Source organism: Tenrec ecaudatus, chromosome 2 (genome assembly GCF_050624435.1).
Source record: "Tenrec ecaudatus isolate mTenEca1 chromosome 2, mTenEca1.hap1, whole genome shotgun sequence".
NCBI lineage: Eukaryota > Metazoa > Chordata > Mammalia > Afrosoricida > Tenrecidae > Tenrec > Tenrec ecaudatus.
The window spans coordinates 33,504,541-33,522,292 of NC_134531.1; the positions used below are offsets into that span (position 1 = coordinate 33,504,541).

General features: G+C 40.8%; 1 protein-coding gene across 1 annotated transcript in view; it reads right to left on the reverse strand.

Moving 5' to 3' along the window:
- Window positions 1-4,080: 4,080 nt before the first annotated feature.
- The window catches only part of PRLR (prolactin receptor), a 245,733-nt gene continuing 232,061 nt past the window's right edge, over window positions 4,081-17,752 (reverse strand). Inside the window, exon 10 of the mRNA XM_075540927.1 lies at window positions 4,081-13,975. Coding sequence (XP_075397042.1) covers window positions 12,956-13,975 — 1,020 coding nt within the window. The 3' untranslated portion in view covers window positions 4,081-12,955. The remainder of the gene's footprint in view (window positions 13,976-17,752) is intronic.

Sequence of the window (17,752 nt, forward strand, 5' to 3'; positions counted from 1 at the left end):
AAGGAAAGGACACCACTTCTCGGGAGATTTTAGATAGAACCTGGTTCACTGTGAAATCTCTCTTACCAAGGATTCCACTGCACAGTGAATGGACTGCATGTAGGTATTTAGGCAAGTGTTTGGAAAGAGATTAACGATGTACAGAGTTCATGCAACACTGATCTTCATGAAAGATATTCCGTGTCAAGATCATTCATTGATGAACGGGGCTGGATGGAGCACAGGATCATTTGGAATTATTAGGTTATTTTCTGTCTTACACTTTATTTGTATTCTTATCTTTGAATTATTATTATTTTATGCTCATCACTTTATTTTGTTTTGTATGGTTTCTGTTGGGTTCTCTAGTTTGTAAAGCACAGACGGAGCAGCCGAACACAGATAATAACTGATGCAAGGGCTACAGGGAGGTATGGGGGGGGGATAGAAAGGGTGAGGGGTTGGGGGCAAACAAAGTATGTGGGAGGGCGGAGGAAGCACTAGAACTGATGAGGATTACACACTCATTTTAAAAGTGATTTAACTATGAACAAAAAATGTTCTAAATTTGAAAAAGAAAAAGAGGAACAGAATTAAAAACATTCTAATTTAAGGAGCTACAAACGGACTCCCTAATAGTAATCTTACCTTCTCAAATAACTCTTTCTTTGCTCAAATATTTACGGATGACTATGTGCATGGCAGTGTGTGTGTGTGTGTGTGTGAATTAAAGTGGTTCTCTGATTAAACAAAAAGTCACAGTCCCATGAGGCTCCGGGGCACATGGGTTACCTCAGGCTTGTCCTCCAGATTGTGATTCCCAGGAGGACAGAGGACATGGCCTGCTTCTCACTGGATCCTAGCGCAGTGCCGGGTACAAAGTGTGCCCTACATTTGTATTCAGCAGTGGGTGGGGTGTGAATGATGTTATGGATGGATGATCTCATCTGGGGTAACTCTAAGTGGAAAGAGCTGACAAAGCACACGTGAATCCCCCACAATGGCGCTTGCGGGTTAAAGTTCCTTTTGGGAAACTTGGTTGCGTCTCAGCTTTGAAAACTCCCCTTTTGATTGTTCTCGGAGAGTACTCAAGGTGCTACAAAGTGTTTCCAAGCTTGTTTGCATTTTTAAGACCCGGATCTGCCAACCACAGAAAGACCTAGTGGGCATGAGGGTTGTGGAGATAGCACGTGTAGCATTTAACCTGGGTTGATTTTGAAGAAGTAGGAAAATCAAATCAGAGAAAGTGTGGAAATATGAGCACAAAAGATACAAACCTGAAAAAATGCTTTGGATGAGTGTTCTAAGAGACATTTCAGGTCATATCTGTGTATCTAATTTCCAGAGAGATCTAGACATTTTTTCCCTTAAAAATTGTTCTAATAAACTTCATTGAAACCCCAAACCCAGAGTCCAAACCCCAAACCCAAACCCTGCCATTGAGTTGGTTCCAAGTCATGACACTCCTATAGGACAGAGAGTGGAGTGCTCCTTTGGGTTTTGGAGACTAAATCTCTTAGGAATATAGAGAGAGTATCTTCTTTCTCTCGCTGAGTGGTTGGTGGGTTCAAACCTATGACCTTGTAATTAGCAGCTGGATGTGTAACTCCCATACCACCAAAGCACCTCTAACGTTCACTGACGCAAAGTCTTTAGTCTTGAAATGACATCTTGCATAGAATACATTTCATATACTGTAAATATATGAAACGTGTATTAGATATGACAGTACATTATATAGAAGTATATACAGGACAGAGTAGAATTGTCCCTGTGGTTCTCAGACAAAATCTTTATGAGAACAGAAAGCCTCACCTTTCTCCCACTGAGAAGCTGATGACTTGGAATTGCTGACCTTGCAGGTAACAGCCCAATGCATAACCCAAGATGCGACCAGGACCCCTATTGTTACAGTGGCGGCGACAGCACGCTCAAACACAGCAAAGACTGTGAGGACGGTACAGCACCGGACAGTGTTTGTTCTGGTGTAGGTTGGCTGCTGTGAGTTGGAACTGACTTGATGGTATCTAATAAAGACTATATATATATATATATATATATACACTCTGTCCAAATAATTTAAAGGTGATTGCTCAGGAAATAATTAAAGATGACTTAAATCAAGCCTGTCTATCATTACAAAATCAGTTGCTTTTATAAATAATTAAAATGTTCCACCAAGATACATCATTTCATGATAATCAATATTGATCATGTGCGCATTTCCTAATTTCTAATGATTCGAATAGAGTGAATGTGTCCCTTTGAAAAATGTGCATGTGGCATTTTTAATCTCTTTCAAACACCTTTGTGGATGCAGGGATATAAATCTTTGAGCTCCTCTTTCTTAAACCGGTGTTTAACTCCCCATACACACGAGGTGTTGTTTAACTGGTGCCTTCTAGCCTCTTAAAAATATTGTAGTCTGCATATAAAATATATGTGTTTCTAGTCAGTTTTTAAACATAGTTTCAATGCAAATTTGAGAGTAAGGAGACAAAAATACTTATTATTTTCATAGGCAGCAGGAGTTGATGGGTGGGATGGGGTGGGATGATGGGAGAGTTATTATAGATAAAAGAACTGAAAACTTGGTTCCATTGAATTGATCCCAATTCATAGCAGACTCTGAATGACAGAGTAGAACCGTCCCAGACGTTTTCCAAGGCTGTAATCTTAATGGAGACGACTATCATATCTGCCAGCTATTGAAGATAGGATAAGCTCTTTCTGACAGCAGCAGGGTACATAAACCCTGCGCCACCAGGCAGCCTTCCTGTAGGGGTAGAATACCCTTTAGTATTATCTTAAGAATATGCCTAGTCTCACCTGCACAGCTTGATTGCTTGACTCTCAGGAGGAAAGCCAGCAGGAATTGCTCTTCCCATATTCTGTCCAGGAAGGAAGGTCCCTGTTGGTGTCCCACCCCCCTCTTAAATACTCACTCCCCAAAGATCATATGGAGTCTTCTCAATTACCTGATTTCTTATATGCAACACTATCTGGACCCCAGGGGAGACTTAAAAATTCTTACTAAATTGAGGTTGTCAGTCCTTAGAAAGTTTGGGCCTTGACTTGGAGCATATAAATGCTATGTGACATGTTCAGTAAATTGTTAGGACGTTTGGTTTTGTTTAATTTCAGATGGGATTCTGATATGGCAATATAGGTTTCCTTTTTCATTCAGGAAAGCACAAGACATCATCTCAGGACACTAGCTACCTACGCTTTCAGCTCATCAGCAGGGCTGGTGACATTACCTGTCTTGGGGCTTAAAAAGAAATGCGAGCCCACGAATGCTGATGGTGCCAGTATAAGCAGGGGAGGGGCAGCGCTTCTTTGACCGAGGCCAAGGTTTGGAATGTGATGTTCATGCAAGAAGGGAACTTCTTATAGTTAAGGATCAAGAGGACACACAAGAGGATTTGAAAAGGAACCCCCCCCTCCCCGCACACCTTTTCACAAAGCTGAACCGCTGCCATGCTGGCAGGTGGAGATGTCTAGATCTCCATCCTATAAAAATAAGAGAGCATCCATTTATAGCAAGCAGACGGGTTTTTCCAGAAAGATGGGTGCATGCATTTTTTGTTAGTAATATGGATCGGTCATGCTGTTCAAAGAATTCCACTTATTATTTTTAGACGGTGAGCCCTCTGTATTTCATAGTATCTAAATGAGCTTCCGGGGCTTGAGACCCAGGTAATTGATTCCAGCTCATTTTATTTTCAGCAGATTTTCCTTGTTCCTGATTGAGGGGACTGTTTCATGGGAGCCCCACGTGGTCAGCTAGAACCGTAGGGTGTTCAAGACTAGGACCACACAGAAGTTTCTCATTGGAGTCTTTCAGTGGGTGGGTTCAAGCTGCCAATCTGGGCAGGGACTCCCTCCTATGCCAAGGATGAGTGATAAATGGAACATTGTGTCTTCCAATCACATGGAAAATGAGGATAAGGGAAGAAAGCTGCTTGGAGCCATTTTAGGAACCATTTCCTGGTTATAAACCCTTTGGCAGCTAAAACTCTTGGGGAGACACTTGCATGAATTACACACATTTCATTCTGTCCATTTTCACATCAAATAGAAAAAAATAGAGAAAGGTAGACAAGGGAAATAAACATTTATTGAGCCAGGCACTGAGCTGATATTTTCAATAATGACATCCATCAAAATATAATGACCATACTGGACTGGGATGGCTAAGGATTTGTTTGGCAAGCACTGTTTTTGGCATGTAGTAAAATGAAGATGTTACAATAATCAATATTAGCAATTAGCATTATCTCCCATACAATTGACAAGGATGTAACTGCCCATGTTGAACACTCATGGTAGAAGAAACCCAGTGAATCAATGCATGGCGAACAGAAAGCACTACCCAAACTTTTACTGAATTAAAAATGGAAGCGAATAAAGCAGATGATCAATATCTTCTAAAGAACAAAAATGTAGAGATGACTTTAAAAAATTGGAACATAATTACATCTGATCAATAGTTGATTTTCCCATACCACAATATATCTGATGACCCAAATCAAATAAATATAAAATATTTATTTCAAGGGCATTAAAACACCCGTTGTCAGAGTATTGATTCCAACTCATGGCCATCCCATGTGCTTCCGAGTAGAACTGGGCTCTGCAGGGTTTTCCTGGATGAGACCTTTCTGAAGCATATGGTCAGGCTTCCTCCCCTTTCTTTTCCCAAGGTGCTTTTGGGTGGATTTGAGCCTTCTGGTTAGCAATAAAGTGCTTAACATTTCCACTCGAGTGACCCTAAGAGACTGCCAGTCCCACACTAGCTCCCAATTGTTGCTGTGTTTGAGGCTGCTGTGTGGCCACTGTGTCAATCCATCTTATTGGAGAGTCTTCCATTTTCTCCTCTGACACTCTACCAAGCATGACGCCCTTCTCTAGGGTCCGGTCTCTCCTAATCACATGTTCCAAGTACAGGAAATGGAATGTTGCCTTCCTTGCTTCCAAGGAGCATGGCGTCTCCTTGACTTCTTCCAGGACAGATTTGTTCTAGTTTCAGGGAATCCACTTTCAATGTTCGTTGGTGATACCACGATTCCAAGGCACCACCTCTTTGTCTGTCTTCCTCATTCATGGCGCAGCTTTTGTACACATATGATGCAAATGCGAACAACATGGGTTGGGGCGGGTGCACCTTAGCCCCCAAAGCAACGTCATGGCTTTTAACACTGTAAAGTGATTGTTTGCAGCAGATTTGTCCAATAGACTAAATACGTCTCTTGATTACTCGATTGCTGCCTTTGTGGTCTTGGATTTTGTATGTATCCAAGTAAAATGAAAATCTGGACACGATTCCTAGGGGGAACTGTTAGGCACTGCCGAGTGGCTTCCTCTGACCCATAGCCACCCTTCCGCCTGGTCCTCTACCATTCTCGCAACTTTTGCTAGGTTTCAGCCCATTGCCATAACGGCAGTGCCAGTCCATCTAGGGGAGGGGAATTGTTGTTGAGGGGGGATTAGGGAAATAAAATGGAGAGAAATGTTTTCATGGCTTTGGGCCACCACCGTGTCCATCTGCACTCTTGTCTGTTGCTTTTCACCTGGTGATTTACTACGTGTACTTGCTAACACTTACTCGTGAGGCAGTTTTTCTAATATGGAAAAACTGTTACTGAGAGCAACCAGTAAACACCTGCAAAAGGGTCGATTAGAAAGTGCATTTTCCCATTGTTAGAAAAACCATCATAAGCCAGCAACTTACTGCAAACATCACTTCTAATTCCCCACTCAAGGGTGAATACTTTTTACTTGGAATTTTCTAGGGAAAGAGAACAAAAAGCAGAGAGGTAGGGTTAGCCCCGCCAGTATGGCATCTTATGCTTTAAGACCGTCCGTCTGCACTTCAATATGGCTTTTCCAGAAGACACAGCACGCTCAGTCGGCTGGTGCTTAGTTGCTTTGGTCTCCACTTGGGACTCAGACATTGTTTCCACTGAAGGACAAAGTACAAACGCAGGCCCGTGAGGTGGTTCACAATCAAGCAGCATCAGAAGTCACGTGAAGCAAAGCTGGGGGCTGACTTTTAAAAGAGTTTTTGGTTTGCATCTTAAGCATCTAACACCCCAGATCAACTACACAGTGGCATTTTATACTACTTCTAGACAAAGATTAAGAAAAAATAACAGTACATTTACAATTTCAACAGAAATACATGATTACATTTTTTCAGTTTTGCTTTATAGACACATATATAATCTTGTCTAAACTACATACGGATAGATTGTAAGTCATTAAATAACCATATTCATTTGCATTAGATGGCGAGTTATACAATATACAGATTATATATCTCGAAGTGGCATATGCTATTGGGTCACATGAAGCAATCAAAGCTTAATATAACAATTAAAGTCAGGCAAATCACATGGCAAATACACCGCCCAAAAATGCTAAAAAATGAGATATGACATCTTTCATTTCTGAGCAATAAGCAGCTTTGATGTAAGACTATTAGGATACAAAGGGGAGGTAGTTACTTTGAAATATTCAAAATTACTTCATCAGGAGTTTTATAAAACAAATTCTTTTCCAGAGGTATGTTTGCCATATCCTTTCCCAATTTTAGAGAATATTATAGAAACGTTTCCCCTTAGGATTTGTAAAATTTGCAATGGAAAATTTGCATTTTAACGTTTAGATGAAGCATGATTTGACCCTAACTGTTCCAGGTAATTCCTGATGTTATGATCTTTCAATAGCTGAATTATGTAAGAGTCATTATTCTTAAAATCAGAATCTAGCAAATGGTCAACAAGTAAATTAAGATTACTTAAAATCTCTGACTATTGAATACAATCATATACATGAGATATGTTTTTTCACTTCACATATTTCTTGGTTTGCAGACTTGAAATCAGGTCATAAATCCATGGAATTTACATAGATGAAACGGTGGCTGCATACAGAGGTGTGAGCTATGTACATCTCACAAACAGAAATTCCAAATACTGAAGAGAGTGTAGATTTTCCATATCCCATAAAGTTTGATTTTTATTGGGTACTTTGGGAATTGTGTGGGCTCCTCAGATGCCACTCCATGCAGAAATTGTCCTGATTTTCACCTATTTCTTTTATTGAGTAGACAACATAAAGTCCTGGCCAGAAAGCCCACATATGAGATGAGAACTTCTCTTTGATTTGTCAATGAAATATCTACTGACCAGGAAATAAGTCCAAGTTACCATTACAAGCAGAAGTACTTGTTAGATTGATTATAAACCCTCAAACAACCATTCTGCATATTTTTTTCAGTTTCTATATAAGTCATCCAGTTCAACATTATCAACCTAGACAGTTTCAGCATAATTTATAGTCTTCAGATTAATTACATAATGCATGTGCGCTAGACTCTCTAAGCACACAAATGGGGGTATACCCGAAGCCCTCCAATTGGTGTGGCTGATTTACTGCTTGATTCAATCCTTTGTGACCAATTTGATTTCTTGAAAATCTCACTGTTGCTACTGCATGTAATGATCTCTTAGGAAAAAAACTAGGCCCTAGATAGGGGCTGAAAACCTATAAATTCATAGACTACAGAAGAGAAGCAGCAGGAATTTTAAATCAATGTGATTTGGGGGAATGGAGCTCTCTCCTTCTCTTAGACACGCTGTGGCCACCCTGACTCAGAAGTCGAGGGCCTACCTTCAGGTGCATTTGGCAATAGTTTCCTATCCCGCATCCAGCTTTGACCAGGGACCCTGGGTTCTACCTAGATCATGACAATCGAGGATGGCTAGTGTTGGGAGGACTCTAAGAAACCTTTCAGGTGAACACATTTATTTAATAAGCAAGGAAACTGGTAGACGGAATTTAAAGCACACGCCCACATTCACACAACCAGCGTAGTGGCAGCAGCGTGTCAGAGATCTGCATGTTGAACACTCAGTCCACTACCCTCGCAGCAACACTATTGTGCTTGAATCTAAAGTACAGAAGAAATGTGGCCCCTGGGGTACCCATGAAATGCCCATCAAGTCCTTACGTTAGTAACTTTGGAGAGGATAATTTAGAGGCCGGGCAAATTCCAACGCACATGCACTTTTCTTTTCAGACCCAGACCAAACCTATCATTCAAAGCTGTTTTTTTAAAAAAGTGTCGATAGGTTCTTAAATTGAGAACCTTAAATCGTGGGCTGTCAAGCTTATCCCCAAACCCTAGTCGGAGTTCATTTCTTATCATACAAAGTCTAGCTAAATGATTCATACAAATCTAGGATAATTCTATTAAACAAATGAACCTGTGTTAAACAGTTGCTGGTTGGTCCTGAGACCATTCAACCTTTTCCTTTCTGGCTTTGCCACTCTTGTCTTTCCATGAAGTTATATACACAAAGCAAAATAGATAAGGTAAATTTGCATTTCCAATCAATATACCAGTCTTGCAAAAGCAACATGTTTTTAGAAAAGTAAAGAAAGGCACTTCCTAAAATGTGTACCCATCAGTCTCTTTCTTGTTGACTCTTAGGAGACGGGGAAGGGCCAAGGGATGGACCTCCTGGGCAGTCTCCTGAATAGAAACCAGATTTCCTCCATGGGACTCACTGCCCCTTAGAGCTAGGAGCCTCTAGGCACTCGTTAACTCAGAGGGCTCTCTGATTCAGCTGGGCCACTACAGGAAAAGGAGTCAAACATGCCATCATGCAGATGGCATGGCGCTGACCCCTTTGGACCAAACCAGTTAAAGTACAGTCTGTAGTACATCATTGTTTACCAGGATTGGTCTTAGGCACTTAGGCGAACGTCAAGTCTGTTATATGTCAAGGACCTTGCTGATAATACCTTGTGCTCATGTTCCCAGTGGCTATACCTAGTTTCTATATTCTTTGTAACTTGAATACTTAAGGATCTACTTATGAAGTAAGACTTTTCCTAACTAGCTCAGAGTGGAAGTCTATCAATCATGAATGACTCCAGATTAGAGAGAAAAATGTCAGAAGCAGCAGACAGATATAACAAAAAGATTTTGGGTTTGATGTGCTCAGCAAGGAATGACATGGCTTGATGTGGCACAAGATTATTTTAAAAAGGAAAGGCAAAGAGTCTTATTCAATAGGCTTCTTTTCTATGTTATGTCTATTCTCCTATCTACATTCATTTGCATATATACTTTGCATATGCATATGCAGCTACGTACTTTGTAAATGGCATGTGCAATATGTTAAGACCTAGTAGAACTAATGATTTAAAAGGTGAAGTATAATGAACTGAAGATTGTTTGTGATGTAGAGCAATCTTTCATTAGTTAATTATGATATAATGGATTTGTGATAACGATCTTCGTTGGAAAATATTCAGTGAGTCACTGTAATCAGAGTTGAAGTTTAAAAGTTCTTTGGAGATCATTTAGTCGAGGATTTCAATTCTATAAGCGTAGAAATTGAGGCCAAGGCAGGGAATTAATTTGTTCAAGGAAACCCTGTTGGGACTAGAACCCACGTCTTCCACCGTCCTCTGAGTCGGCCCATTTGACCAGCTAGATGTTGTTGTTCGACACGGTCAAGTGATTTCTGACCCACAGCAACCCTGCACAGCAGAAGGAAACACTTCCTGAGCCCGTGCCATTTTCACCATTTTTGCTGTGCTTGAGCCCTTGGCCGCAGCCACTGTGTCAGTCCATTTTCTTAAAGCGCTTCCTCTTTTTCAATGACGTCCTTCTTCAAGGTCTGATGCCCTTGGAATAACACGTTCAAAGTACATAAGATGAAATCTTACCGGTCCCGCTTCGAAGGGACATTCCAGTTGTACTTCCAAGACGGATTACTTTGTTCTTCCGGCAATCACTATTATATTCAGTATCCTTTGCCAACATCATAATTGAAATACATCCATTTTCCTCTGGTCTTCCTTAGTCGTTGTCCAACTGTTGCATGCCTTTGAAGCCATTGAAAAGACCACGCCTTGGGTCAGACATGTCTTTAAAGTGACACGTGTGCTTGCTAGCACTTTCAAGAGGTCTTTTAGAATTGATTTTCCCAATGTGATATGTGGATGTTTTTGACTGCTGCTTCACGGGTCTGATTGTGGATCCAAGGAAAATGAAATCCTTGACAATTTCAATCTGTTCTCCATTTGTCAAGATGCTGTGTATCGGTCCAGTTGTGAGGATTTTATGTTTTTGTTTTTAGGGTCATACTGAAGTCTTTTGATTGTAACCAGTAAGTGCTTCGAGTCCTGACCACTCTCAGAAAGCAAGATCGTGTCATCTGCATTTCACAGGTTGTTAATACATCTTCAAATCTGAATGCCAGCTGTGTACTTGACAGAAAATATACTAGACCATGAAAAAATTCAATAGAAATTACTACTAATTGATTGTAGAATTATAGTCTTGAATTTACTTAATGAGTAGCTATTATTTTTCTTGATTTGGAATATTAGTGCAAGTAGATTCTTTGACTGTAACATATTTTTATGTATGCCAGATTACACGTAAAAAGTGGATTATTTTCAAGTTGTCAACTATGTCATTGGAGAAGAAAGAACTAGATTAAGAAAGGTTTAGTCAGTCAGTATTGGCCTTAAAAGTATATAGTCATCAGGTTAATGCCTCTCAAGATGAAAAAAATTCCCAGGCGCCCTTAGAAATTGCATATACTTTTGATAGTCGTCCAGTCATATATGTATCTTAAATCACTACATAGGTTTTGTGTGTGCATGGGGTGTGTGTTTTTAATTACACCTTCTCTTTAGAGTTGTTGTGGGGACAAATAGAGATGATCTGTATTATCTGCGAATGGTCTCCAAGAATGGAAAAAAAATTTTTTTCAAAATATTCTTTAGTGGAAATGGTCATCAAGGGCAATAGTTCTCAAACTTTAAGATGCATCCCAATAATCTTGGAGGCCTTAGTAAAACTCAGATTCTGCTTCTCTAGCTAAGGGGCAGTGCCTGAGAGTAAGTACATTTCTAATCAGTGAACAGGGCTGCTGCCGCCGCCGCCGCCGCTGCATCCCAGGACCACTGTAATTAGTGAAAATCTAGGGACCAATGAGTTTGGACAACTTTCCCAAATGGGGCCCTCATTCCTAGGACATCGCTTATATATTGGGAAAAGGGAACCTCCGATCTACAACTTTTACGAACTGACACTGCTCCCATCCAAACACCAGGCACCTCTGAGTCCAGTTCTATCAACATTTTGTTTTGAATAGAATATGTAACTCACAGACGTGAACTCCTGGTTGCTAAGTCCAGCTAATGAAGACAAATGGAAACACCGGAGCTGGGCTCACCTGGTGCCTCTGTCACCAAGTCAAATGAAAAAATGAGGGAGGTTGGCAAGAAGCAGAGTACTCATAATTGCTCAGTTTCACTCGGCAGTTCAGGTTTTGCACTCTGGTGAGGCCACGTGTCCATGTGGAGATTCTCATGGCCTGATCCTGGTCTCTGGAGATATTTGTGTCACTCTGCTCTATGGAGGCCCACTTCCTAGCCTTTTTATTAGACTCCTTTGGAGGTGGGTCTCTCCTCCTTCTTGCCAAGATTTTTGCAAATGGATCTACTCCAGAGAGAAAACGACCCTTTGGATTTGTTGGAAATGTCTTTGCTGTCCAAGGATGCTCAGAAAAACAAAATACAAAGCAAAAACCCTCTCTAAGAAAGTATGCTGAAGGTCCAACAGTCTCATTTCCCATGTTAGTTTTATGAAGATTCACCCATAGAAAGGCAAAAGCCCCAGAATGGCTTTAAATCCACAGAAGTCATGTCTAGTCTATAGAGTCCTAAAGTCCTAGGTTGGTAGTTGTTGTTATTGAAAGTATTTTAGAATTGAAAAAAAAATTCCAACTTATTGGAAATTAAAGGTTGCCATCCGCTTCATATTCATCAGTGGGCTTTGGGTTGGTACGGTGTTTTATCACAAACAGGGACAGCATACATTACTATGTACTGTAAATACTCATTATAACCTCATAGCAGAAAATACTGTACCCACTGAATACGTAAACAGCTGTACTGGGAAGATAGAAAATAGTCTTTATCTTACCTAAGTGATAGAAAAATAGTCTTCAAAAATACATCGTTAAACTTGCGGGTGTGTAGTAAAGTAGAATTTGTATGTACAGTAAGGCAGTATTCCCATGAGCATCCTGCTGCGATTAGCTTTTAAAGTTAGTCTTCTGGGATCTTTCGGTTTTTCTTTTCCCATCAAGAGGAGATTAGGGTATATAGTAAATTATCTTGTCATGCTCAAATGAATCAGGAAAATATTTTAGATGAATTCACCATATAAAATTCATTGGCCTCTCATATAAGAAAAGTTTACTTGGTAAAACTATATTCTCTAGAGGAGTAAGGATGTATTAAAAATGAGGGGGAAAATCAATGTTCACTATATTTAAACTATTTTAAGAAAAATTGGAGGCATCACTTTTACTTGCATCTCTGCTATAGGGACAGTGTAAACAATTTGTCCAATGCTCTGGAATGCTTTCTTTCTTTGAGTGTGCTGTGTTTGATAAATCCTCACAAATTTAGGATTAATAAAATGAAAGAGCTGTGCACAGGTGAAGCAATTGGTTCCCCTATCGTTCACCTTCCAGTGGTAAACAATTCTGACTATTTCATTTCTCTGTATCATACACCAAGCCATGAGAACCTTCTCCAAAGGCACCTACCTATGGCATTGGCCCTAAGAGATACGAAGCAATGTGTTTTTATTCCTTTGATCACATAAATTTATAGTGAGTAGCAAAAAGGAAATCTGAAAATCACAATTAAGAAACAAGATGATTTGTTCCAGAACCATCTGTCGGGGAAAGGGAACTGGCTGCAAACGGAGCATCTGGAAAGGAGTAAGTAGAACATATGGAAAGAAGCGAGATTTAGTAGTGTCATGCTAACCACGTTCTGGAACATTCTCTACTAGATTGCTTTTCATTGACTCTGTAGTGTTACCTGAAGAAAAATCACATTGTAATCGATCATTCCAGGAGTCCAGTTATCAGTTAAAGGAGTGCATAAGACACGCAGGATCCAGGTAATCCAAGCCTCCCATCTGGAGTCTGCAGTTGTTTGGTGTTGCAGTGAAGCAGGCCAGGTTTTTCTCAGCTTGAAGCTGTTGGTATGATGGAGGAGCTTCCTTGGCTTGTTTTTCCAACGAAGCTCCACTCTGCGCTCCAGGATCTTGCACTAAGACCAGGATGTTGTTATCCATCACCCTGGACACCTTAGCATATTCCTTACTGGTTTCTGGAGCACTAGACATCTCTGTCTCGTAGCAGCTGCTCTCCTTCTGCTTTGGGAACAAAGAGAGTGCTCTGTCTTTGTTGACCTTGTGAATTTCTACATAATCCAAGGGTTTAGCAGAGGGAAAAGAGACTTTCTGCTGGGGCAGCCGCCATGCTGCATCATGGCCAGTCTTGGAATAGAAACTTTCTGCCTCCATTGACTTGTCTGCCTTTTCCTCCCCTCCAGTCTCACTGGGCCTCGAGGCTTGTACAGCATCCTCTTCTGTTTTATCCAGCAACGTGGTGACAGCACTCATAGGGGCCATGGCCAGCTTGCAGACATCTGCGATGCTGTGGTAAGAAGAGTGTGGGTTGTATTGGCCAGGGGGCTGGGGTAAAGGCCATGTCGATGATTTGGATCCACCAGCATGAAAATAGGGTATTTTATCTTCCAAGTCTATGTCCTGGAGGTCCCAGCTAACATTGGCTTCTGGATTCTCTATCTTCTCAGTGACCTCGGGAGCGTGGAACATAGGAGGATTTGCTTGGGCTTCCTCACACTTTTCAGACAGCAGGGAAGGGCTGTCACAGCTGCCCCGGCCAGAGTCAGTGTCAGGATCTAGATGAGTGGGTCTCAAGCCTTGACTTAGGTGTTCTTTCAAGTGAGCTGGCATTAGCTGCTGGTCTTCATTGTCATCCACCTCTAAAAACTCCACCAACAAGTCCTCGCAATCTGAAGTGGGAGGGAAGTCTTGGCATCCGAGGGCACTCAGCAGCTCTTCAGATTTACCGTTCTATCAAAACACGAGCACAAGGCAAAGCATCCATTAGCTTTCTAGTTGATTTCAAATCAATACCCCAGCAGAGCCATGTCTGGTCGGCTTGTCTTCTTGGGTAAATGGGTGTGGTAACAGCCCATCAGAATCCCCAAACGTCAGATATTTGTGCATCAGGCTACATAGAATCCCATGCTGGAGACCTAGTTAGTGATCTCTTCCCATAAAATAAAGTTTAGGAAGCCCTATGGAATAATTTCTACTCTGAGACATGGGGTCACTGTGAGTACACATTGACTCAATGGCACCCCACACACATTGTTTTAGATTTTTAGTTACCATTTGCCAGACATGCATCTTGTCATTTATCCTTATAACTATCATATGATACATTACTATGACCATTTGAAAATAATTTCGTTGGCCTGCACTTCACATACCACACAATTTGTTAATCATATTAAGAAGATGTGTGCAGTCATCACCTTAATTTCAGAACATTTCTTCTCATGCTCCTTGTTGTTTGTTTCCTATTTCGCCCTATCTTTGCCTCCTACTGCCTGAGGCAATTATCAATCCAGTTCCGTCTCCATGGTCCTACCTAGCCTGGATGTCATATACAGAAAACCATACAAAATATGAACAGGGAGCAAACAAACAAAACCCAAGCAAAAACGACTAGATGAAACATAGTAAAAATTCAATTAAAAGAGAGCAGAAAGTATTAAACTGAAACAACTTTAAAATAGTCTGAAAGGGAGGTTAAATGATAAGGTATTACAATTTAACCTAACTCCATCTATCATAACTGACTTTATAATGCTTGCTCTCTGAGGAAGGCTATTTACATTCCTGACCTATGGTCAGAGGGGATTCAACAGAGGCTAAATACAAGAGGGGATTCTGCAAATGGATTTTGGGTGTCTACTATCATCCATAGGGTCCCCCAAACTGGGTGTTTCAAATTTAAGCTCTAATACCATTCCCTTCTCCCGATTTAGATTTTATTTTTTACAATCCTTGGATCACACAGGCTGGTGTGCTTCTTCCAGGTGGAATTACTGGGCTCCTCCCTTAAATGGCTGCTTGCTTGACGATAAGCCTTTAAGACCCTAGATGTTCTTCTTTCTGATACCTGAGCACCATCTGGTTTCTTCACCATGCTTTGCTACAGCACCCATAACTTCCCCCCCCAACAGTTTTATTGGCACATAATTTACATATTTTACAATTCAATAGTTCGGTCATATCAAGGAGAAGTAATCTCTTTAGGAGGGTGAGCATTGAGCAGGGTCCTATAATAAGAACTAATTGTTCTTAAATTGGGGCTATAGTTAAAAGTGAACACAAACCCCATTCCTATATGTGCAGTTTATATGTCTCCGATTCACTTTAGAGACATAGTTATCATTTTATGGCAGAGAATATTATAACTAATTTTTTCTGAAGTATAAGGTAATTATATTGATAGTGTCATTAATCTAGACAATGCTATAGAATTTGAAAGGAGCCCTGATGGTGTAGCGGTTATACATTGGGCCACGATCCACATAGTCAACAGCTCAAAACCAACAGGCCCCTGAGAGCAAGATTGGGCTTTCTACTCCTGTGAAGTTCCTTGTACTCATGTCTCTACTTTTCTTTGTAGTTTTTTCTTTTGATAAAATTTATTCTTAGGTATTTCCTCTTTTGTGAGGTTATTACATGATATTGCTTCATTGAAGTCTTTTTCCTGCGCTCTCTTGCTTGGTGTATAGGGATTCAATTGAATTCTGCTTGTTAATCTTGCACCTTGCTGCTTAACTAAGTCCCTCAATGATTTCCTGTAGTCTTTTTTGGTGGCATCCTTGGGGTTCTCTCTCTATAAAATCATATCATCGCAAATACGAATCGTGTCACTCCTCCTTTGCCCTTATTCCTTTGACTTCTTTTCCTTGTCTAAAAGTTCTGGCAAAGACTTCCGAGAGGGTGTCGAATAGGAGCGGTGATCACGACTACCCTTGTCCAGTTCCCAGTTCAGGGGAAATGCTTTCAGTTTCTCCCTACTGATTGCAATATTGGTCATTGGATTTCCATATGGGGCTTTTATCATGTTGAGGAACTTACCTTCTAGTCCTATTTTATGGCTTGTATCAGAAATGGGTGTTAGATATTGCTTGCATTTGACAATATTTTTGGAATTTATTGTTGTACTCATGTAGTTCTTGTTCTTTGCCTCGTTTATGTGTAGATTACATTGATGGTTATTTGAATGTTGAACCAGGCTTGAATCCCTGGTATGAATTATCTTTCGATATATTGCTGTATTCTATTGGCCAGAATTTTTTGGAGAAATTTCACATCTACATTAATGAGGGATTGTTGTTGTAGCTTTTCTGTCTTTGTGGGGTCTTGGTCTGGCTTTGGTATCAGGGTCATGTTCATGTCATAGAATGAGTTTGCTGTCCCTTTCTACCCTCTGAAAGAGTCTGTGTGAATGTGGTGACAGTTCTTCTCTGAAGACTTGGTAGAATTCCCCTGTGAAGCAATCTGGTCCCTGGCCCTTCTTGGTTGGAAATTTCTTGGCTGGGGCCCTACTGGCATAGTGGTTACACATTGGGCTGCTAACTTCAAGGTCAGGATCCCAAACCATCAGCCGCTCCTTGGGGAAAAGATGGGGCATTTTACTCCTGTAAAGACATAATAATCTTGGAATCTACCCTGCCCTATGGGGTGGCATTGAGTCCATATTGACTCAATGGCAGTGTGTTTGTTTTTATTTTTTTGGGCTGGATAAGGCAACGGATTTGTAAAAATGGTGGGGAAGTGTATTTTAAGAGGGGTAACTGAACTGATAAGTTCCATGGAAATATATTTCAGGAAGAAAGAGAGAAGGGAGAAGGAATAGATAATGGATGTAGATGCAGGGGAAAGGAGGGATAAAAGAGACAAAAACATTGGGTGTGGGTGCTGAAGTTCTGTTGCTATGAATGTGGGCATTTCTGTGTACTCAAGAAAAATAATTCCTTGTTTGGTTGGTGTGCCAGAATCTAGAGGCCGACGTCTTTTTTCATCGAGAAAATATGTCTTCTCAGGAAGGTGGGATCCCACAGGCAAAGGACACCAAAAGAGGAAGTGGGAGAGAACTATGAAACAGTATTAAAAGAGAACAAAAGTATGAAAACTGAAGACACTAAACTTAAAAAAACACAACAACCCAGCTTCGTGAGTAGGCATTCTTGACTCTGATGGTGTTATTGGGTTACCATGTGTGTTCCATGGGTAAGAGAGGGCACTAGAAAACAAAGAAGATACTGCTACATACAAGAAAAGCAGGATGGGCAGTCTTAATGAGGCAGTGGCTGAACCGTTGGTTCCTGGGGGGCGTGGGAGGGGAGAAAGGGAGGTGGAGGTGAATGGGGAACCAATAATGATGGGTACAGGGAAACAGTAAGAGTTCTAAAATGGACTGTGAAGAGGGGGTAGCTTTTCTGGGCATGTTTGATCAATCAAATTGTAGCTCAGAGGAATCACTGGGAGGCAAATGACGGGGTAGTTCATAATAGGAGGTAAAAACAAAACCCAGTCTATATATGGGTGCGTGCATATATGTATACATATATGAATATTTGTATGTTTGTTTATGTATGTATATATATGTAAATACAGCAAGGAAGCAGATGACTTTGGCCTCTACTTAAATCTTACCTCTGTACTAGAACGGTTCGTGGTGCTGAATGATACCCACCTCCCTGACATGATCGCTGAAGACAAAGTGGGTGCATAAGCAAATGTGGTGAAGAAAGCTAATGGTGC